The 22,995-nt window shown below is 39.3% G+C and overlaps 2 protein-coding genes and 1 pseudogene across 4 annotated transcripts; all 3 read left to right on the top strand.

Moving 5' to 3' along the window:
- The first annotated feature begins 529 nt into the window (after window positions 1–529).
- LOC144664449 (uncharacterized) lies at window positions 530–14,325 on the top strand. 2 transcript variants are annotated; one of them, XM_078525566.1, is made up of 2 exons: window positions 530–3,876; window positions 13,833–14,325. In XM_078525566.1, exon 1 carries the CDS (start codon window positions 838–840, stop codon window positions 2,710–2,712), a length of 1,875 nt encoding a protein of 624 aa, XP_078381692.1. In that variant the 5' UTR covers window positions 530–837; the 3' UTR covers window positions 2,713–3,876; window positions 13,833–14,325. The 2 variants fall into 2 exon arrangements, with proteins under 2 accessions (XP_078381692.1, XP_078381691.1); XM_078525565.1 differs by lacking the exon at window positions 13,833–14,325 and having other exon boundaries at window positions 530–2,902; window positions 2,934–4,348.
- On the top strand, window positions 11,696–17,646 carry LOC144664451 (NPC intracellular cholesterol transporter 2-like; annotated as a pseudogene). The gene is made up of 2 exons (XR_013572811.1): window positions 11,696–12,253; window positions 17,246–17,646. The product of XR_013572811.1 is annotated as an NPC intracellular cholesterol transporter 2-like (transcript).
- On the top strand, window positions 16,708–17,646 carry LOC144664450 (NPC intracellular cholesterol transporter 2-like). Its single transcript, XM_078525567.1, has one exon. It carries the CDS (start codon window positions 16,773–16,775, stop codon window positions 17,238–17,240), a length of 468 nt encoding a protein of 155 aa, XP_078381693.1. The 5' UTR covers window positions 16,708–16,772; the 3' UTR covers window positions 17,241–17,646.
- Window positions 17,647–22,995: the final 5,349 nt, after the last annotated feature.

The raw sequence follows: 22,995 nt of genomic DNA, 5'->3' as shown, positions 1-22,995 counted from the left end.
CGTCCTCGACTAGTAAACTTTGCAGTTTATAAAGCCATAAGTGCAAAAATACAATTAATCCAATAAATGTTCGAGCCGCAATTATCAGCACACTGTTCTATCTGTAAAATCTGTTAAAACTCTTCTTGCAGTAAACATTTGTTATATCGATCAAGGTACAGTTCATAAAACTTACTACTTTTTATTCCATAAACTGCGGTAAAAAAAAAATTCTGTATTTACAATTGGTGCAGTTAAATAACGTAGTACAGTTACCCCGCTTTATTCATGTGAGGATTCAAGAACTAAGCTTTGCCATTAGATCAAATTTAGATCAAAACAAACCTTTGAAAAGATCGTTGAAGACGTCATTAGCCGGAGCAGAAAAGGCGGAAACTGAAAAGCCCAAGGTGAATTATATACGCGTTTCTTTGTCCTCCAATCGGTTCTTTTGTAGATTCGTTCATTGATTTCCAGTCCATAAAAAACGAGATCTTGTTTTGGCCTTTTCAGTTGCATTGTGGATAGATTATTCCGACACCACGTGAACAAATAATCAAAAATAAATTTATTATTGAACGGATAATCTCAATGGTGTTAGTTTTGCTTTGGCCACCTTCCGATCTGAGTGAACTACAAGGAAACGAGCATCCGCTAAGTATTAGCATTTGTTTTTTTCATTTCAATATCAAAACATCAATTTTATGCCCAACGTAGCGAAAACTGTCGTCATTGTGTGAAAAACATTCGTTGGGTAACGTAAAATCGTCGTTTAAGATTGGCATCGCGGATATAACGGTCGGCTGGCATCGCGGAAAACGGTAAAGCACGTTGTTCACGGTAACCGTGAAATTCACGATGATAGTGTTTGCGGTGATCTACAGTCTGAACGCGGTTGTGGCTTTCGTTGGAAATCTGTTCGTTTTACTCGTGGTAACTTTGTATCGAGACTTCCACAACATGAGATACCTCCTGTTGGCCAGCTTGGCGCTTTCTGATTTGCTAATGGCGGTATTGGTAGGTAATCGTGCTGTTGCCACTGCTGTGGAAGAATGGATCTTTGGTACAACTTGGTGTCATGGCGTAGCCTTCGCCTTCAGAGTGCTCCATCTCATTACAGTGTTCCACCTGTGCGCTGTGTCTTACGAACGATACAACGCCATTGTCAGAAGACCTCTAACCTACAGCAGCAACATCACAATGAAAAGAGCCTCTCTAAACATGGTTATGCTGTGGATTCTGCCAGCGCTTATCTCTCTTGGCCCGTTCATCGGATGGGGAGCCTATGTGTACAACCCAGACATTTTCGCATGTGAGCAGAAATGGGACGGTCCAACAACCATTCCGCTATCCATCGCTACATTTGTTTTGCCACTTGGAGCCATCTTCTTCCTTAACTACAAAGTGCTCAAAGTTGTCCTTCGCCTTCAAAACAGCGTTGAAATAATAAATCAAGGCCTGATCGAAGCCCAGAACAAGACGCCAGATGGCCCGCACCAACATCAGCAGTGCTCCACAGAAAGCCAGCGTGAAGATCGCGTCCGACGACGCTCAAGGCAAAAAGAAGAAGGAACAGGAATTGACAATGGTGAACATCGTGTTAGAAACACGCGTCAGATACGGAACATGATGCATCGTAGTATTCCACTGAATCACGGCACTGAAGTGCAAGGTGAAGAAAACGCCGCATACCAGTCAGAACCGGACGACGCCATTGAAACAATTTACCAGGAAGAGGTGGTCTGTGATGAGAGTGGAAGCACACGTGTGGCCCAAAGTCGATCATACAGCCTGACAAACAAGCGTAACAACCGACACTCTGTTAAGACTAGGGAGGACTGCCCAAACACGATTAACAAGAAAACTGTGGGACGTGGACGTTCAAGAGGAAAAAAATCTCTTGATTGGAAGAAAACACAACACACTCGGCACCATGTGGTGGAATTTGATCGAGAAGACGCGTTGGCAAAAAAGGACATCCAGGTCCACCTAAGTGCTGAAGACAACCAATCATCTCTTCAAAGCCGGTACGGAACCTTGGAAGTTTGCAACTGTTCGCAGGGGGGAACAGAGTATGAAGTCCAAACATCGAAAGAAAGAAGTGGTTTCATCCAGCAATTGTCTTTTGACCAAATCATCACGGAAGATGCTAATGGAATGGAAGAAGCTAATGGCTCCCAAAGCGAGAGACCATCTCGAGAAGAGGGCCAGAAGCGTCATTCAGTAAGGAAAGCGAAAATCAGTCCCAAATTTGAGACCCATATAGCCGATCACGAAAAAGCCCTCACTGAAATACCATCATGTCCTGTGAATTCCGTTAAAGAAAACTGCGTCATGAACTCCGTTTTACACGGACCATTCCAGGACAACCACTCCGAAGATCCCACACCTCAAAACACCGAGTGCCTTCCTCAAGGTGACAGCGTCCAGCCAAACGAAAACCATACACAAAAACAGCTACAACCTCCTGGCAAGACCCAGATGAGGCTTGCAAAGTTGCTTAAAGAAGGCAAAGCAGCTAGAGATGTCATGATCATAATTGGAGCATTCGTCTTGTGTTACCTACCGACGTGGATCATGGCAATGTATCGTGTAGCAGATGGCGTCCCTTCTGTACAAGCCATTTTAACTATCCACTGGGTTTACTCGTTGAGCATGGTCTGCAATCCCATCATCTACTCCATTCGAAAACAGGAGTTCCGGAAAGCACTCAGAAAGTTACTGAAACTGTAAAGTGAACTCTCTTGACGTAACAAGAGCTACACTCACCACGAGTCTCTTGAAGCTCATGATCAGTTGGTTAGAGCGCCCAACCGGTATCTGGGAGGCCATGGGTTCGATTCCCGTCGAGGACTCAGATTTTTTCCGTTTGTCCCATGCTCATGTCTTTGTTGAACAATTCATGTTTATTAAGAACTACACTGTTCGACATTTTTGCCTTAAGAAATTCTAAGTATCGGACATGTGGAAAGACTAAGATACTCGATATATGCAAACTTTATTTAACTGAATTTGCAAGGTAACTGTGTGACTACTCCAACCAAGGCCACCTGCAAACTTTTGTGCAGATTGATAAATGAAAACCTCAGACGTTAAAAATAGATTTGCAACAAGTTGTCAATCTAAGCAAGCTGCACACTACAGAAGCAATAAATTTATGACCTTATTTTTCGTTTTAACACTTAAAACACTATTGGTAAATTTGCAAAAAAAAATTGCTTGGGTGGCCTTGGTTGGAGTAGTTGCACTGTAAGACGATCAAATAAGTTAACTTATTATCGGTGTGGAGTAAATCAATATCTATATATCAAAAAAGTAAATCAAATATCTATATATTTGGTATTTCCTATCTAGATATTCCGGCCAGAATCAAGTGCTACAATAGCGCTCATGACATTTTAGTGAACCTCGTTAAAGGGACTGTGTCAAGTTTTGCCAAATACTTGCCATGAAATTTAATGTTTGCAAAGAGATTACTCCTGTGGAAAAAAATGACAAAACCATAGCTTCATTGCAACCAATTGTGTCTCACGGGCGTTACAATTGAAAGTTACAAGCAAACGAGACTAACTTTGAAAACTGTTCAGCCCAACAATATTTTTAAAACCCATTTTGCAATCCGTTTCAACCTTCGCCACTTTTGGCCATCCTTACCTTCTTTTGTATTTGCTGTGTTATTGAAATGTCCTTTCACTGTTTTAAGAGATTATTTTTATATTTCACCGAATTTGATGCCTAAATTTGGCAAAAATCCGTGACACAGTACCTTTAATATGAACAGTATAGGTGAAGAGCCAAAGTGTCCGTATTATAGAGATTGAGATTATATATATGAACTTTGGTTTCTCTGTGACCAAGAAAACTGTCCGTAACATATGGAGGTGTCCTTAAGGAGAGGTTCGACTGTATTGAAATTTCGCCTCGAGCAAAACCTCAAATTCCATCTGCATTTCACCGTGGCCAGTTTATTTAGACGTTTACTGAATCGTTCTCTCGAATAACATGCCTACAGAAGAGAAACGTAAAGCGGATTGGCGGTGAAAAGCAAAACATATGTATATATGTGGCGAAAGCACACAATGATTTCTTTTGAACGAGAGTGGTGCTTCTGGTCATCTTAGAGAAGCCCACGGGGTCGGCAGATTTGTAAAAAAAAAAGTGTATTACGTAGGAGAAATGGAAATTTTGTATAAATTAAAAGCTTGCGCTCGTGGAAGTTTATATTTAATGCTTAATTAATTCATCTGATGTTGTATCATTGAATGGAAAATTAAAAAGCACAAATGATCTTGTATTCAACTAACTACACTTGAACATTTGTACATATTCTCGCCGTAATTTAGCAAAATCGGTCACGTTGTAAAACGCAAACAAATTTTGAAGCATGCCAAAAAAATTGAACAATCTTTTCCGCGATAAAAAAAAAGTCTTGCTGGACGGCATGTACTAAAACCAGGAACACCGGAACACCACGGAACACCGGAACACTCTGGAACTCCACGGAACACTACGAAACACCACGGAACATCCGGAACACCCCGGAACACCATGGCCACGGAACATCCCGGAACACCACGGAACACTGAAATTTTATCAGAATTTTTTAGGAATTTGACGGTATTTTATAGCGGCATATACTAAAATCCGAAACGAAGTGAAACGAAATGGCTAGCTTTCACTCCGGTTTGCTTGCGCGCAGTTAGTTCCACTTCGGTTTGCTTGCGGTTAGTTCCACTCTGGTCTGCTTGCGGTTAGCTTTCACGCAGGATTGCTTGCGGTTAACTTTTATTTGTTGGTTAGGTTTCGTTTTGTTTCGGTGGTTTTGTCATTTCGGGTTTTAGTAACTGCCGAAATAAACGAAGCTTAACGAAACTAAACCTAACCAACAAATGAAAGCTAACCGCAAGCAAACCTGAGTGAACGCTAACCGCAAGCAGACCAGAGTGGAACTAACCGCAAGCAAACCGGAGTCGAAAGCTATTGTTCATTTCGAGTTTTAGTATATGCCGCTAAAATACCGTCAAATTCCTAAAAAAAATTCTGATAAAATTACGATGTTCCAGGGTGTTCTTGGTGTTCCGTGGTGTTCCGGTGTTCCTGGTTTTAGTACATGCCTTGCTGGATGACTAACACCCAACCAGCTGTTTTTGAGACCATAGTGTTTCTTTATACTTGCTAATGAAGAACGGTCCAAAACAAACGCGACAGCTGCCTTTACTTTCTAACCAAAGAGAGATTGACTATCATTGAATTTGCACTGCACTGAAAGGGCTTTTTTGACACTTTTTGTTGCTACTGAAAAATACAAGTTACATAGGAATACCATGAAGTAAAATAGTTAAAAATGAGTTCTGTTTATTCCGACAAAACCTTCCGTGCTTGGGGTGTCATTTATAGTCGGTTGGGAGTTTTGTCTTTTCAAGGATTATTGATCGTTCGTTCATTTCCGTTGCCTTCAATGCGTTGTGAATGATATATTGTTCATATACAAGTTGCCCAAATCGCCATTTTCCCTAGCATGAAGATTGTCTACAAGTAATTTATCAAAAAATATTTTAAGTTTTGAGAGTAGTCACTTGAAATGCGAGCGGATTATGTCCTACGAAATGTACACTCGATCGAGATCTACTTCATTACGCACCAAGGCAATTTGTGCGGTTTGCAATTGTATTTTTTTCTTTTTTTTTTTACAATGGATTATTACTAATTGAATAATTAATACAGTATTAAAAGTAGTATTACACTATTAAAGGAAACTAAACATTTAAACAGAACACTTATTAATTAACTACTGGGCGAAATACACCAACAATTAAAATAATCAGGTGATGTCGATGGCTCGGTGGAAATTCTAAATTCTATTTTAAACGCTAAGAATCTGTAAGGTTTTATTTTCTTCAGTTGAAGTGTAAAGATACAGAAGCATATTCTTCTGAGAGATATAATTGTACCGCTATTAAGAAACATTTAACGAGCGAAAGTGTCGTTTCCCGGTTTGTTGCGCATAAATTATCTGCATTTGTTTAGAGCTAAATACAGCTCCGCGATCTACTGAATTAATTACGCGCCCACACAATATTGACAATATTCTCACGGCTTGCGCTTTGGCCATCCTCGTGAATTTCCAACCTCCTACCCAGCGATAATATCTTCGGCGCTGTATGGCGGATAAAGGACGGTTTTAGCTCAATATAAAATATAGTTTTGTTCCAATGGGAGTTAAAATGAATTTTAAGGACGTTCTTATCTTGAAACTGCCACAAATGCTTTTTAAAATTATCGTTGCTTATTTTGACTAATTATTCTATCATTCGTTTTTTTTTTTTTTCAATGCCGTTGAAAATATGAAAACTGTATGGCGATGCGAAATCTTATTGAACTTGAAGTCTGTTTACTACTTTTGGCAGTTTCACATTGGCCCGATTTATACTAAAGACGGATGATCCGTCCGGACGAACTTGCATTTTAATTAGGCGAGCATTTTTCAGTTCGTGCGATAATTCGTCTGTGTATAAATACGGGCAAACAGACGGATTATCGGTCCAGACCAACTATCTTCATAATTCGTCTGCCAAGACGAATTATGAAGATAGTTGGTCTGGAAGGATGATCCGTCTGTTTGCCCGTATTTATACATAGACGAATTATCGCACGAACTGAAAAATGCTCGTTTAATTAAAATGCAAGTTCGTCCAGACGGATCATCCGTCTCTAGTATATTGATCTCTTTCCTTTAGACTCGCTCTGCAAAAAAAATTATGATACAGAAACTCTCGTATGTTTTGCGCTTGCAAAACATACGAGAGAGATACGACATAAGAGACATACGACATAAGAGAACAACAGTTTGTTCTCTTAAATGGTTGGTGACCCTTACTTTTTTTTCGACGGATCACTTTTATTGACGATTATCTACGTTTCGCGAATAAAAGAAAAAAAATCTATCGCTTAAAAGTTTGATTTCTTTGTCCCACACACGCTCGAATTCCGCTTTTTGATGTTTTTGTTTTACCGTACGACGGTTTCAAATGTCTCTTAACATGTCTTCAGGGATAAGTCGTACAGAAAGCTAAGGACCAGATGGCGGCAACACTAGGAATTATTTACGGAAAAGATGCACTTCTACAAAATATTACTTAACTGTCTAAACTCTGTAAACCTTGCTGAGTTTAATACGCGCGTCAATTTTTCACAGATCACGAACGTTCTCTATACCCTGCTCAAAAAAGGTTTTCCCCTTGAATCGCAACGCTGCAGCTTGCTGTATTAAACCTCATAGTCAGGTGCCCAGGAGTCCAAAATGTGACACCCACGGGCATTTTTGTCTGATTTTTGGCAACATTGCTATTTTTACTAAATCGAGTACGCTAATTTCGAAAATCAATGTTGCCAAGCTTAATTCTCACGTTAAGATGATGTTTTGATGCATTTAACTATGACGTCATGGTCCAAATAAGGAATTTTCTTTCCTTTAGCTATTTTAAGCATACATCCAGAAATTCATTTAAAGCATTGTTAGTGTGCTGTAAAAATGATTTCAAGAATTTTCTGAGAGTTTTTACGCTGTTTCTGTGAAAATCAAGCCCTTCAGTGACAATTGACCACGCCCTCTTAAAACAAAATTCACCATATCGCGGGAACCTTATCACGGGTGTAGTTTTGTTATTTTGTCAAAGAACAAATGCGATATTTCGCTATAGTTGCAATAAGAAAGAAAAATATGGTCGTCGTGCCACGCTGAAGCTAAGAGCTAGCGAGCATCAAAAATGACGCCATTACAATTTTCATATATCGAGTTTCCCTTGTTTCTGCATTTTGTTTAAGTTTTGTGGTAAACTAAATGAAAATAACATCATAGTTAATGTCGTAATAATTTATATCATCGTTGTTTTAGTTAGAGATAAAACTTTATTGATTGTCTTGTATATTGCTGAATCTAACTTATTTCACAATGCACTTTGTCTGTTATAGGCTCATGATAAAGACTTTGGTTGAACGCATGTAAAATTAACGAATTTAAAATGATCATAACATTGCTCCTTGCTTTCAGGTTTAAATCTGTCTATAATATTTTTAATCAATATCGGTAAATATTTTTAATATATCTTCTGAACTTTTTTAAAAACACTGAACTAATATTGCTTTTTAAACAAGTTTCTTTAAAGCGCTTTAGCGCAGTTTGATATAGCAATTAGCGTCGGTCTTGGTGCATCCACACAGCCCAGTGCACATGGCATGCGTTTATTTAAATTCATAGCGAAGAGGCACATATATAGCCAGTGGTCAGATCGGATTTCATACATTCAACAAATAAACGTTTTCTGCGGAGGTAGTGGTGTCAGCTTTGAGGACATCTTCGCCGACCGAGTAGAGAAGAACAAATTTTTCTGTGATAACTCTCCACAGATGAAAGAGGTGTTGTTACAGCCGGTGATGGTGTGAGATGGTAACAATGAACTTGACGAGTTATTAGGAAGATTTGCTGAGACATCCTCTAAAGTTATTTACGTTAGATTCTCTGAAGTTCCTGCCCATATCCACACTGTTGACGAGAGCTTAGCGCGATCGATGTGCCAGGAGAGTGGAAACTGTAATGTTGTCGACATGCCCGCTATGACTGACTGCATAACGAACAAACTTCGTATCGGCTTCCTCTTGGTTGGATCTCAAAAAGGCTACATCTAGGCCAGAATCTGAGCAGAATCCACTTCGTATGAAAAACCACCAGATATACTACGATTGCAGAGTCAGTGCCTACGAGATAAGTTCATCTGAGAGAATCCGTGCAAAGTCCGCTTTGTTGTCTTCTAGTGCCAAAAATGCTCGCCACTTCATCGGCCGCAACTGAACCTCTCTTACGTACTTCAATGACTCTGCTCACAGGCCGCGCCGTGTTCTCGGAGCGTCGACTTCTTGTCGTTGCTTTTATGGAGTGCCTCCCATCGAGTAACACATCAATCCTCTGGTATCTAGGACCTTTCCGTAAAACAGTGTTTACGTAACATTTCGCAAACCCACCGAAAGCATTTGCATTTTTTGGTTTGCCAATAGCTGCCACCATAATTAGTATGCTGCCACCAGGGCGAAGCCATCGAAGAACAAACTGACTCTAGATAGGCACTTGACCTTTTCTTCTGAGAACGTCTTCTAAAATTGACTTGTTTCACACTTGTGGGGTTCATTTCTGCGAGAAACAGTGGCACCGGCATTATACCTCAGATGCTACAATATGGCTTGCATGAATATCTCGCGCCTGCCTTCATACACCGCGACTAGACAACATAGAATACTCTGGTTTCCATGCAAATTTAAAGTCTTTCTCTTTTTGCCGCTAGTTGCAGCACTTTTAACTTCATAAAGGCTGGCAAATAGAGGTGGATTATTCTTGCGAACAGGGTCACGAAAGTTTGTCTTCCATCCCTTCTTCCCGTTCCCGTTCTTCCTCTCTGTCTGAAGATAGTAGCCTCCATTCCACGAATCGTTCAAGCTGAGTCTATCCAATCGAAAGATCTTGTTTTATTTCTAGAGTCACGAGATCTTTCTTGACAATTTTTTGCAATGTCTCATTTGTCCGTGACAAGAACAACCCGGATTTTGTTGTGTGGAATGTACAGAATTATCAGCTTCATTATCTTGCTTCTGTCTCTCCTTGCCACTCTCTTTGTGGATAAAAGCAGTCGTTATGGTGTATGTCAAACATCGCTGATGTTTGTGGAGCAATTCAATTACTACTTTTTATTAATACAAGAATTACATTCATTTTTAAACAAAATGTTAACACTATACCCGTGATAAAGTGATTTTTTATGAGAGGGCGTGGTCAATTCCCACAAGACGGCTTGATATTCATAGAAACGGTATAAAAACTATCAGGCAAATTCTTAAAATCATTTTACAGTATACTAATAATGTTTTGAACGAACTTCTGGATGAATTATGCTTAAGGTCGTGGGGGATACCAACAGCATGAATAAATTCCTGAAGGGAAATTTTTCTTGACCTGCATCTTTTAAGACGCTTATTTCTCAGCTGTTATGGGTGTGATTAAGCTCAAATTTTACAGAGACATAAAGAAATGACGAAAGATTGTGAATGTCATCTTTTATTTGGCAGATTTCATTTAACGGCGATGTTATAGCCTCGTTAGTGCCAAATTGGGAAAAACGTGATTTTGTGGCAGAGTTTGCGGAACGAGTAGAAGACAGCACACTGTGATCTTGTCAAAAACTAATCAGTCAGTACTTCTAGAGTGTCATAACAGAAGCGGATTTTTTAATTTAAAGTTTGCCTGCAGGTTATGGCTGTTTAAGTGCGCGAATTTGAATTTAATGTCTTCTACCTCTTTCTAAAAGCGCTCTTTTAAAATTCCGCTTCTGTTATGACACACTACAGAATTCATAGTTTACCTATCTGCAGTGGCAAGTCTTGAAGTTCTGTATCCGTGCTGTATTCTCTGCCACAAAATTGTCGGAAAAGTCCAAACTTTGAGATTTCCGAAGGTGTCCCGAACTAAATACGATCATTTTGCCAAAGAGAGATGTAATTATGGTAATTATATTCCACGCTTTTATGGCGAGAACAAAGCGTTTTTAAAAAGGACACGATTGTTTATGCCGAATATTTTTGTGATTACTGAGTTGCAGAAATATTCAAATTTAAATGAAAATAAGCTCAAAGACTTCCTACAATCTATATAAACGTATATCGCTAAGTGTTGTTTTAAATTGGTTAAAATATCAAAGAAACAGGGATTTTTTACAAATCACGCGCACGCGCCCATATTTTTGTCCAGTCATAAATATCTCGTAAACTTCTCGATGTCAGTCGTTGTACTTCGTGCATACGCTTTAAATAAACGCATAATGATGAGCCTAAGGTGTCCCCCGCGACCTTAAAATAGCTAAAGGAAAGAAAATTCCTTATTTGGACCATGACGTCATAATTAAATGCATCAAAACATCATCTTAACGCAAGAATTAAGCTTGGCAACATTGATTTTCGAAATCAGCGTACTCGATTTAGTACAAATGGCTATGTTGCCAAAAATCAGACAAAAATGCCCGTGGGTGTCACATTTTGGACTCCTGGGCACCTGACTATCACGCGCACTTCCAGGTTGACCTTGGCGAGCGCCATCTAGGTCCCGGGGTAATCCGGAAAAATTTGAAAACGCATCTTTAAATTTTTTTTCTCCGGTTTGGCAAATCGTCCACACTAAAACGGCGTTTTCTGTCACCGAAAACGGAGGTTTTCGTAGTGGTCTCAGTCCAGAAAGGAGAAATTTGAAAACGCCGGTTAAAAGCTTTCCCCGGCGTCGACAAAAACCTTAAACCCCGGCCCCCTTATTTGAATTTTTATCTAGTGCGTGCTCGAGTAATATACGCATGCATAAGGGGGTAGATGCCGCAATTTCGTTTTTAAACTTATCCGGATTAGTGTGGACGGTGAAATTATTGAAAATGATACGAAAACGATGGTGTGAACGGAAAACATTTTATCCATCCGTTTACGAGGCGAAAACTCCGTTTTCAAATTTCGGATAAGTGTGGACGGGGCCTCTGATCCACCAAACCGGAAATGAGAAGCGAACGACTTTTAGAAAGTCCAACAATCATAGTGCAAAAGACCAAAAGTGCAGTTTTCACTTCCTCCTTGCCTTATATGGCATTTTGCATAGCAGCAAAACTGTCATGGGGTGTCACGCAAGCACTACATACACCTGAAGAACATTTTAATATCTTCATATTGACTTGAACAGCAAGCTGTTCAGACGTGCAAAAAGACGGGCAACATGGCCGTTTACAAAGCAACAGTCATCCTGTTCTTATGTCTCTTGGCGTTTTCTAGCGCTTTGGCAGTCCCTGTCGAATACAAACCCTGTAAGGACGTTAAGGAGTACGGAAAGCTGTCCTCGGTGGATATCAATCCTTGTCCAGAACTACCGTGCGTTTTCCACAAAGGAACCAATGTTACTGCTACAATCAAGTTCACTCCGTCCGTTACAGTCACGAATGGAACCCTGGAGACTTACGGGATTATTAGAGGAATCGCGTGTGAAATTTCCGTTGCCTCAGCCAAAAGCTTGCACAGGCCACAATCTTAAGTGTCCCCTGAAAGCTGGGCAAGAATACACCTTGATCATTACCCTGGCCATACAGAAAGTATTTCCTGATACAGAGCTCGTTGCACAGATGGACCTCAAACTCCCAGACGGCAACGATGTTATTTGTTTCCAATTCCCGGCGAAAATCGCTGAGTGATAAAGTGTTCGATGGTTGCATCGAGCGAATCGGAAACTCGTAACATTTGAAACTGATTTCAATTTCTAGACGCTGCCTCGACATGTGAACTAAAAAAAGTGGACCTTGGCTAACTACATGCATAGACTGTTAATTTTAAATATAATTCTTAAGTTTTGGTGAAGATTTCAGCGAAGCAGAGTGTGATTTAATACAGTGCTACGTACTGAACATTATAAATAAAGAACAGTCAAATACATAAATAAGATCATGATTATGCAACTTGCGATACAGTTAAAATCGAAAACTATCATTTCCACGTTATTGATTTTGTTTTACGTAAAGAAAAGTAACTTTGGAATTATAAGAATCATATACAACTACAAAATGTAAATTTATTTGGAAAATTAAAACAGTTTTTGTAAATGAGCTTGTTGTCTGACTCCTCAATCACGCAATACTTCACGTGACCGTTTCGGCACGCCCGACATTCTAATTTTGCCTTTTTTGAAACAAATTGATCCGTATTTTGTCTGTGACCTAAAATTCCATCAGATTTGAACGAATTTTACAAAATCCCTTGTTTCGTGGACGTAGGTTCACGTCTGTAAAGTTTTCTTTTTTGCATTTTAATTCACTTTTTCCCGCTTGCATTGCAAGAGTTTGGTACCCGTCCCCACACAGCCGATCACACCACCATCACACCACTCTCATACCATTACCAAAGGTCATAGTGCTGTGTGACTACTCCAACCAAGGCCACATGACAAACTTTTGTGCAGATTGATAAATGAAAACCTCAGACGTTAAAAATAGATTTGCAACAAGTTGTCAATCTAAGCAAGCTGCACACTACAGAAGCAATAAATTTATGACCTTATTTTTCGTTTTAACACTTAAACACTATTGGTAAATTTGCAAAAAAAAATTGCTTGGGTGGCCTTGGTTGGAGTAGTTGCACTGTAAGACGATCAAATAAGTTAACTTATTATCGGTGTGGAGTAAATCAATATCTATATATCAAAAAGTAAATCAAATATCTATATATTTGGTATTTCCTATCTAGATATTCCGGCCAGAATCAAGTGCTACAATAGCGCTCATGACATTTTAGTGAACCTCGTTAAAGGGACTGTGTCAAGTTTTGCCAAATACTTGCCATGAAATTTAATGTTTGCAAAGAGATTACTCCTGTGGATCCAAATGACAAAACCATAGCTTCATTGCAGAATCAAATGTGTCTCCCGGGCGTTACAATTGAAAGTTACAAGCAAACGAGACTAACTTTGAAAACTGTTCAGCCCAACAATATTTCAAAAACCCATTTTGCAATCCGTTTCAATCTTCGCCACTTTTGGCCATCCGTACCTTCTTTTGTATTTGCTGTGTTATTGAAATGTTCCTTCACAGTTTTAAGAGATTATTTTTATATTTCACCTAATTTGATGCCTAAATTTGGCAAAAATCCGTGACACAGTACCTTTAATATGAACAGTATAGGTGAAGAGCCAAAGTGTCCGTATTATAGAGATTGAGATTATATATATGAACTTTGGTTTCTCTGTGAACAAGAAAACTGTCCGTAACTAGTATGGAGTTGTCCTTAAGAGAGAGTTTCGACTGTATTGAAATTTCGATCGAGCAAAACCTCAAATTCCATTTGCATTTCACCGTGGCCAGTTTATTTAGACGTTTACTGAATCAGTTCTCTCGAATAACATGCCTACAGAAGAGAAACGTAAAGCGGATTGGCGGTGAAAAGCAAAACATATGTATATATGTGGCGAAAGCACACAATGATTTCTTTTGAACGAGAGTGGTGCTTCTGGTCATCTTAGAGAAGCCCACGGGGTCGGCAAATTTGTATAAAAAAAAGTGTATTACGTAGGAGAAATGGAAATTTTGTATAAATTAAAAGCTTGCGCTCGTGGAAGTTTACATTTAATGCTTAATTAAATCATCTGTTGTTCTATCATTGAATGGAAAATTAAAAAGCACAAATGATCTTGTATTCAACTAACTACACTTGAACATTTGTACATGTTCGAGCCGTAATTAACTTGGCAAAATCGATCACGTTGTAAACGCAAACAAACATTGAAGCTTGCCAAAAAGATTAAACAATCTTTTCCGCGATAAAAACGCGTCTTTGCTGGACACCTAACACTTGACCAGCTGTATTGAGACCATGGTGTTCTTTATTCTTGCTAATGAAGAACAGTCCAAAACAAACGAGACAGCTGCCATGACTTTCTAACCACTGTCGTTGATAGAATTTGCACTGCACTGCAAGGGCTTACTTGACAGTTTTTGTTGCTACTGAAAAATACAAGTTACATAGGAATACCATGAAGTAAAATATTTAAAAATGAGTTCTGTTTATTCCGACAAAACCTTCCGTGCTTGGGGTGTCATTAGTCGGTTGGGAGGTTCGTCTTTTCAAGGATTATTGATCGTTGGTTCATTTCCGTTGCCTTCAATGCGCTGTGAATGATATATTGTTCATGTACAAGTTGTCCAAATCGCCATTTTCCCTAGCATGAAGATTTTCTACAAGTAATTTCTCAAAAAAAAATTTAAGTTTTGAGAGTAGTCACTTGAAATTCGAGCGGATTATGTCCTACAAAATGAACACTCGTTCGAGAACCGCTTCAATTCGCACCAGGGCAATTTTACGCGGCTCGTATTTTTTTCTTTTTTTTTACAATGGATTAATAGTAATTGAATAATTAATACAGTACTAAAAGTAGTATTACACTTTTAAAGGAAACTAAACATTTAAACAGAACACTTATAAATTAAATACTGGGCGAAATACACCAACAATTAAAATAATCAAGTGATGTCGATGGCTCGGTGGAAATTCTAAATTCCACTTTAAACGCTAAGAATCTGTAAGGTTTTATCTTCTTTAGTTGAAGTGTAGAGATACAGAAGCATATGCTTCTGAGAGATATAATTGTACCGCTTTTGAAACATTTAACGAGCGAAAGTGTCGTCTCCCGGTTTGTTGCGCATAAATTATCTACATTTGTTAAAAGGTAAATATAGCCCGCGATCTACTGAATTAATATACGCGCCCACACAATATTCTCACGGCTAGCGCTTTAGCCGTCCTCGTGAATTTCCAACCTCGTACCCAGCGATAATCTTCGGCGCTGTATGGCGGAAAGGACGGTTTTAGCTTAATATAAAATAAAGTTTTGTGGCAATGCTGAAATATGGTTCAGTTTGGGTGGTTAATAGTACATCACCCCCAAGCATTGTGCTTTTTAAAATTTATCGTATATAAATAATGGGCATGATGATGATGATGATGATGATGATGATGATAATGATGATAGGAGAAATTGGCCACCCCCTCGAGAGTCAGTACTGATGACTGAAATGCATCATGCATCGAGCGCGCGCGCTGAGGAAACTTTTTTTTACTGTACGACGGTTTTATTATTTTTTTCACATGACTTCAGGGATAAGTCTTACAGAAGGCTGAGGATGCACTTCTACAGAATACAACTAAGCTCGTTTGCCTTCGTTTACTCATCTTTGATATTTTTAATTATAGACTCTGTCAGTAAACCTTGCTGAGTTATGCGCGCCAATTTTTCACAGATCACGAAAGTACACTTTACCCTGCTCAAAAAAGTTTTTCCCTTTGAATCGCAACGCTGCACCTTGCTGTATCAAACCTCACGCGCTCACTTCCAGGTTGACCTTGGCGAGGGCCATTTAGGCCGTGGGGTAATCCGAAAAAATTTGAAAACGCATCTTTTTTTCCTTCGGTTTGGCAAATCGTCCACACTAGAACGACGTTTTTAGTCACCGAAAACGGAGCTTTCGTAAACCGTCTGCAGTGTGGAGAAATTTGAATAATAATAATACTTTATTCAAATACAGAATACAAATAATATTTGAAAAGGAGGACCATGAGGTCCTCGACTTTTTTGCTCTTTTGTACAGGTTCTTTTTCTTCCGACTGAGTTTGATGAGATCCTTGGTTATCCAGGGCGCTGTGATTTTCTTTTGTCTGTATTTTGGAATACAATCATCAACCGCAGCAAAGAAAATATCTTCCACTTGAAGTTAAAATGGAAAACGCCGGCTAAAAGCTATCCCCAGCGTCGACAAAAACCTTAAACTCCCTAATTTGAATTTAGATACATGTAGGTCTGTAGTGGGTGCTCGAGTAATATACGCATGCTCTACTATTGATCTGGGGTCGATGCCGCGTTTCGTTTTGAGATTTATCCGGATTAGTGTGGACGGCGAAATTATTGAAAACGATACGAAAACGATGGTGTGGACGAAAAACATTTTATCCGAATAAGTGTGAACAGGACCTTTGATACGGTACGTTGTGTAACAATCATATAGTGCAGTGGTTTACTCGTCAGTCGTTTTCACTTCCTCCTTGCCTTATATGGCATTATGCATAGCAGCAAACTGGTAACGGGATATCACGCAAGGACTTTGTACATTTTTAAATTACGCCTGAAGAACATTCATATTGCCCTCGGACAGCAAGCTGTTCAGACGTGCAAAAAGACGGGCAACATGGCCGTTTACAAAGCAACAGTCATCCTGTTCTTAAGTCTCTTGGCGTTTTCTAGCGCTTTGACAGTCCCTGTCGAATACAAACCCTGTAAGGACGTTAAGGAGTACGGAAAGCTGTCCTCGGTGGATATCAATCCTTGTCCAGAACTACCGTGCGTTTTCCACAAAGGAACCAATGTTACTGCTAAAATCAAGTTTACTCCGTCCGTTACAGTCACGAATGGAACCCTGGAGACTTACGGGATTATTGGAGGATTCCGTGTGAAATTTCCGTTGCCTCAGCCAAAAGCTTGCACAGGCCACAATCTTAAGTGTCCCCTGAAAGCTGGGCAAGAATACACCTTGATCATTACCCTGGCCATACAGAAAGTATTTCCTGATACAGAGCTCGTTGCACAGATGGACTTCAAACTCCCAGACAACAACGACGTTTTTTGTTTCCAATTCCCAGCGAAAATCGCTGAGTGATTAAGTGTTCGATGGTTGCATCGAGCGAATCGAAACTCGTAACATTTGAAACTGATTTCAATTTCTGACGCTGCCTCGACATGTGAACTAAAAAAAGTGGACCTTGGCTAACTACATGCATAGACTGTTAATTTTAAATATAATTCTTAAGTTTTGGTGAAGATTTCAGCGAAGCAGAGTGTGATTTAATACAGTGCTACGTACTGAACATTATAAATAAAGAATAGTCAAATACATAAATAAGATCATGATTATGCAACTTGCGATACAGTTAAAATCGAAAACTATCATTTCCACGTTATTGATTTTGTTTTACGTAAAGAAAAGTAACTTTGAAATTATAAGAATCATATACAACTACAAAATGTAAATTTATTTGGAAAATTAAAACAGTTTTTGTAAATGAGCTTGTTGTCTGACTCCTCAATCACGCAATACTTTACGTGACCGTTTCGGCCCGCCCGACATTCTAATTTTGCCTTTTCTGAAACAAATTGATCCGTATTTTGTCTGTGACCTAAAATTCCATCAGATTTGAAAGAAATTTTACAAAATCTCTTGTTTCGTGGACGTTTGTAAAATTTGTTTGCATTTTAATTCACTTTTTCCCGCTTGCATTGCAAAAGAGTTTGGTTCCCGCCCCCACACATAGCCGATCACACCACCATCACACCACTCTCATACCATTACCAAAGGTCATAGTGCACACGAGGCACGTGCTGTGAAATGTGTTTTCAAACCACAGCCAAAGTTTTCGACAAGTTGAATATTACAGTTAAGGTCGCGGGGGACGCCTTAGGCTCATCATTATGCATTTATTTAAAGCGTATGCACGAAGTACAACGACTGACATCGACAACTTTACGAGATATTTATGACTGGACAAAAATATGGGCGCGTGCGCGTGATTTGTAAAAAATCCCTGTTTCTTTGATATTTTAACCAATTTAAAACAACACTTAGCGATGTACGTTCATATAGATTGTAAGAAATCTTCGAGCTTATTTTTATTTAAATTTGAATATTTCTGCAACTCAGAGTAATCACAAAAATATTCGGCATAAACAATCGTGTCCTTTTTAAAAACGCATTGTTCTCACCATAAAAGCGTGGAATATATTACCATAATTACATCTCTCCTTGGCAAAATGATCGTATTTAGGTCGGGACACCTTCGGAAATCTCAAAGTTTGGACTTTTCCGACAATTTTGTGGCAGAGAATACAGCACGGATACAGAATTTCATAACTTGCCACTGCAGATAGGTAAACTATGAATACTGTAGTGTGTCATAACAGAAGCGGAATTTTAAAAGAGCGCACTTAGAAAGAGGTAGAAGACATTAAATTCAAATTTGCGCACTTAAACCGCCATACCTTAAAAAATCCGCTTCTGTTATGACACTCTAGAGGTATTGACTGATAAGTTTTTGACAAGATCACAGTGTGCTGTCTCCTACTCGTTCCGCAAACTCTGCCACAAAATCATGTTTTTCCCAATTTGGCCCTAACGAGGCTATAACATCGCCGTTAAATGCAATCTACCAAATAAAAGATGACATTCACAATCTTTCGTCATTTCTTTATGTCTCTGTAAAATTTGAGCTTAATCGCACCCATAATAGCTGAGAAATAAGCGTTTTAAAAGATGCAGGTCAAGCAAAAATTTCCCTTCATGAATTTATTCATGCTGTTGGTATCCCCCGCGACCTCAAGGTCGCGCAGGACCCTTGCTCATTAATATATTCATTAGCCAAATTTCTTGTTGGAGTGCTGTCTTGTAAAGCTTTAATTCACTACATTTTGAATATCTATTCTCATTCATAATTATGACGCGGAATTCACAAGTGCGTGGATTACATAACCCTGTTTGTTTATAGATAGTTGTATTATGTAATGCCTAATCAGCATGTGCACAATCGCGGTATTTAAAGATCTCTTTGCTTAGTTTCGGGACATTTCGAAAGAGATACGCAAGCCGGGAAGTCCGGACGAATTTTCTTATACTCTCGCCGTACGTCGCCGAAGCCCAAGCAAGTAAATGGCTGTACCTACCCTGCTGCTGCTATAAAAACTACAGGACTTACACTTTTTTTCAGCTTATATCCAGCCTCTGCCGCTTTTCCAGTTCCACAGCATTCCGGGGAAGCGGGACAACGTACACAACAATTACTCGGTATTTTAAAACATTTATTTGCTTTCTTTTCGCTTGCTATCTCGTTTGTTTATCGCGTAGTGTGCTTTATATCTAGTTCTGTTTATGGCAATTTATTAGCGGACCCCGTTTATTACGGCTTTAGTAGTTTACGTTCGCTCGTGTGTCGAGCAGAGATTGGCAGACGCCGTGTGTTGGCTGTAGTAGCTTACGTTCGCTCGTGTGTCGAGCAGAAATTGGCAGCTGCCGTTTGTCGGCTGTAATAGCTAAAACGTTCCGTCGCTCGTGTGTCGAGCAGAGATTGGCAGACGCCGTGTGTCGGCTGTAATAGCTAAAACGTTCCGTCGCTCGTGTGTCGAGCAGAGATTGGCAGACGCCGTGTGTCGGCTGTTATAGCTAAAACGTTCGCTCGTATGTCGAGCAGAAATTGGCAGATGCTGTCTGTTGGTTGTAGCTAAAACGTTCGCTCGTGTGTCGAGTAGAAATTGGAACATGCCGTGTGTCGGCTATAGCTATGTTCGCTCCTTTGTTGAGCACAATTTGTTTCACGACGTGTTACGGTTTTGGTCTCAAGTGTGCTCGTGTGTCGAGCTAAGTTGGCAAGAGCCATGCGTCGTCTTTGTTTAAAGTTTTAATTGGGTATCGAGGGTATTTGGCAACAGTCATGTGTCGGTCCTTTTAAGTGTTGTTGTGTTAGGTGCTTTGTTTTGGTTTATCGGTCTGGAATTGATAAGCTTTCATGTCAAGAAAAATACAGTAGTTGTGTGGACTTTTGTTTAAGAGCTTACTGCTGTTTGAGTGTTAATGAGCTTAGGTTAAAGTGTTAAAACGTTGGGCTAACGTTAGGTTTGTTACCTAACACATCCCAGTGCGGAACTTTAAATAGACAATTGTATATTTCTGTAGGTTTAGTTTGTAATTATTAAAAGCTCGCCGGTCGGCCGTTTTTATGCACGGAGTTAAGCATTTTATCCACGTTTAGACGCTACAACCTGGGTTATACGGGAGTTATGTTTATCCTTTACTTCTCCCCTAGCTAGAATTTTAACAATTCAAAATATTATGTCATTTTAAAATAATAAAAAAAAATAGTCAGTCCACCCCCTCCACTGGCCTTGTCGCGATCAGAAGGGTATTCTAATTTACACCCTATAATCCGTTTACGACGGATTCCTGGTCCGGCTTGGCTAGTGGGGTTTTTCCCTTTGTTCTTTTTTCGTTTTTGTCTTACGTTTTCCTTTCTCGGCAGACATCACTGGTGTTATTCTGTCCGCCTTAGGTCTTGGCGTTTTCTTTACTCTTAACTTCACTCTCATTATAAGCCACGATCTAAATACATGCTATGATATGGTATAGGGAAGTAACCCCACTAGCTGGGTTGGGCCTCTCTCGTGGTTGGATATACCGGTTGGGGTTTGAGGGGTTTTCTGAGTTTTGGGGAGAAGGTGTATTTTGTGGATTATTTCCTGTAAATGCGGAGATCTTTTGGCGTTTATACTGAAGCAGCAAGGTGCGTGAGCAGCCGTAGGCCACAATCTTTTCCCATATCTTATCCACGCCGGACAATGAGCGGCATAATTAATGAGTGAGAATGGTAAACTATTCTCATTCATAATTATGACGCGGAATTCACAAGTGCGTGGATTACATAACCCTGTTTGTTTATAGATAGTTGTATTATGTAATGCCTAATCAGCATGTGCACAATCGCGGTATTTAAAGATCTCTTTGCTTAGTTTCGGGACATTTCGAAAGAGATACGCAAGCCGGGAAGTCCGAACAAATTTTCGACCCTCCCACCTCCCCTTCGGCGACGTAATACACAGCTATAGTGCTTTCTCACCCAGTCGCTCATTGCCTCGGCCACAATCTTTTCCCATATCTTATCCACGCCGGACAATGAGCGGCATAATTAATGAGTGAGAATGGTAAACGATTCCTCTAAAATTTAATAAGGATACCCAGGGATGATGGAATTACATCATGATTGTCCTTTTACTGAGAGATGACCGTTGTCTGTGATGTTACAAGCCCTTAAAAGTTTAACTGAAGATAATGCGATTTTAAGTTTTCAGCTAGCACAGCGCACCAAATTAAATGATTATATAGCCTAGTGATAAATCGTAACTTCTTTTGTGTTCCCACTAGAACGAAATTTTCGATTTCAAAAACTGCTACAAGTTAATGGCTTCTAAGAGAGTAAAAATGTGAAATCTAAACTTTGAAACATGCTATCTTCATTTTGAGAAGGAAATTAAAAAATTCGCTCTAGCCAGAACACAATAGAGTACACCGAGTTTATGTTCCTCGCGAATCAACTCTTGAAATTCTATATCGGCGGAGAAAACTTGGACACAAAATTGCATGTTTTGAGGCTTCCGAAGACCTTCCGAGTCGATGTTTACAACAACGTGTGCTTTATTTAAAGCTGTGAATCTAATTATGATAATTCGCTATGTTCCAGCGCACGGGATGCGAGGCTGAGAACAATACCGTGTAATTACTTGTAGAAAGAACTCTGAGAAAAAAAATTCTCATGAATATTTCGTTTGTTGTCGGCTTCAGTCGTCGCAGTTCGTGCATACTCTTTAAATAAATACATACATATGATTTCAAGGGTCCTGCGCGACCTTAAGTTGAGTTTGTACACGAGTTTTTAAAACAAAACATGGAAAATTTTTCTTTGACAGTCCACTTGTTCAAACATGGCGTGCCAATGTTTTTTTTTTTTGCAGGGAGCCTGCTCAGCAAAACAAATTATTTTATGGTGACCCAGTATTACTTGCTCGCGCGCATGGCATAACTAGGGCAACTTGTCAGGAATTTACGAGTTCCCAAAAACCCTGTTTTCGGATTTTTCACTGAACAATTGGAATTGCGGCTTGGGACGTGCAAATAAAAATGTTGATCTGAGATATTTTTCAGAGAACTAGAAACAAGTCAAAAGGTCCACGTACGAGGACTCGCCCCCTTTTGACTCTTTTCCTTTATTTCTCTCAGATTCTTTTATTTATTACAGTGCGTGGCAAAGGAAACTGAAAGAAAAGGGATAATAAATAAAGGAAGCAATCGTGGGAAAGCCGGTGTCCTCACAGGCGGCCCAGACGTTGTATTCGATTTATGTGATTATATTTAATAAAGACAATGTATGAGAATACTTTGAAAATTGCTCTAAATAGTACTTGTATGAAAGATTTGAATAAAAATGTCTTACCTTATGTTTATCTTGCGTTACGAGTTTTTCTTTCCGACGTTGTGCTTCCCCTAGAAAAACTCGCAAGATAAACATAAGGTAAGACATTTTTATTCAAATCTTTCATACAAGTACTATTTAGAGCAATTTTCAAAGGTATTCTCGTACATTGTCTTATAATCACATAAATCGAATAAATGCACCCATTAATAACGATTTTTTGCCTTCAGTTTGGTGTAAAAAAATACCAGACCACAAAATTGAGCAAGCACTTCGCTTTATTAGAGTCAAAAAAGCTACGATTTTAGTTTAAAGGACGCCTCTGAAAACCTATATTTACTGTCTAACGGGACAAACGATGTCAAAGAGTATCACTGCCGCTAATAAGGTATTTTTTTATCGTTTGAT

Source organism: Oculina patagonica, chromosome 8, assembly GCF_052425735.1.
Source record: "Oculina patagonica isolate OP01 chromosome 8, crgOcupat, whole genome shotgun sequence".
NCBI lineage: Eukaryota > Metazoa > Cnidaria > Anthozoa > Scleractinia > Oculinidae > Oculina > Oculina patagonica.
This window is presented reverse-complemented; position numbering and strand designations above follow the sequence as displayed.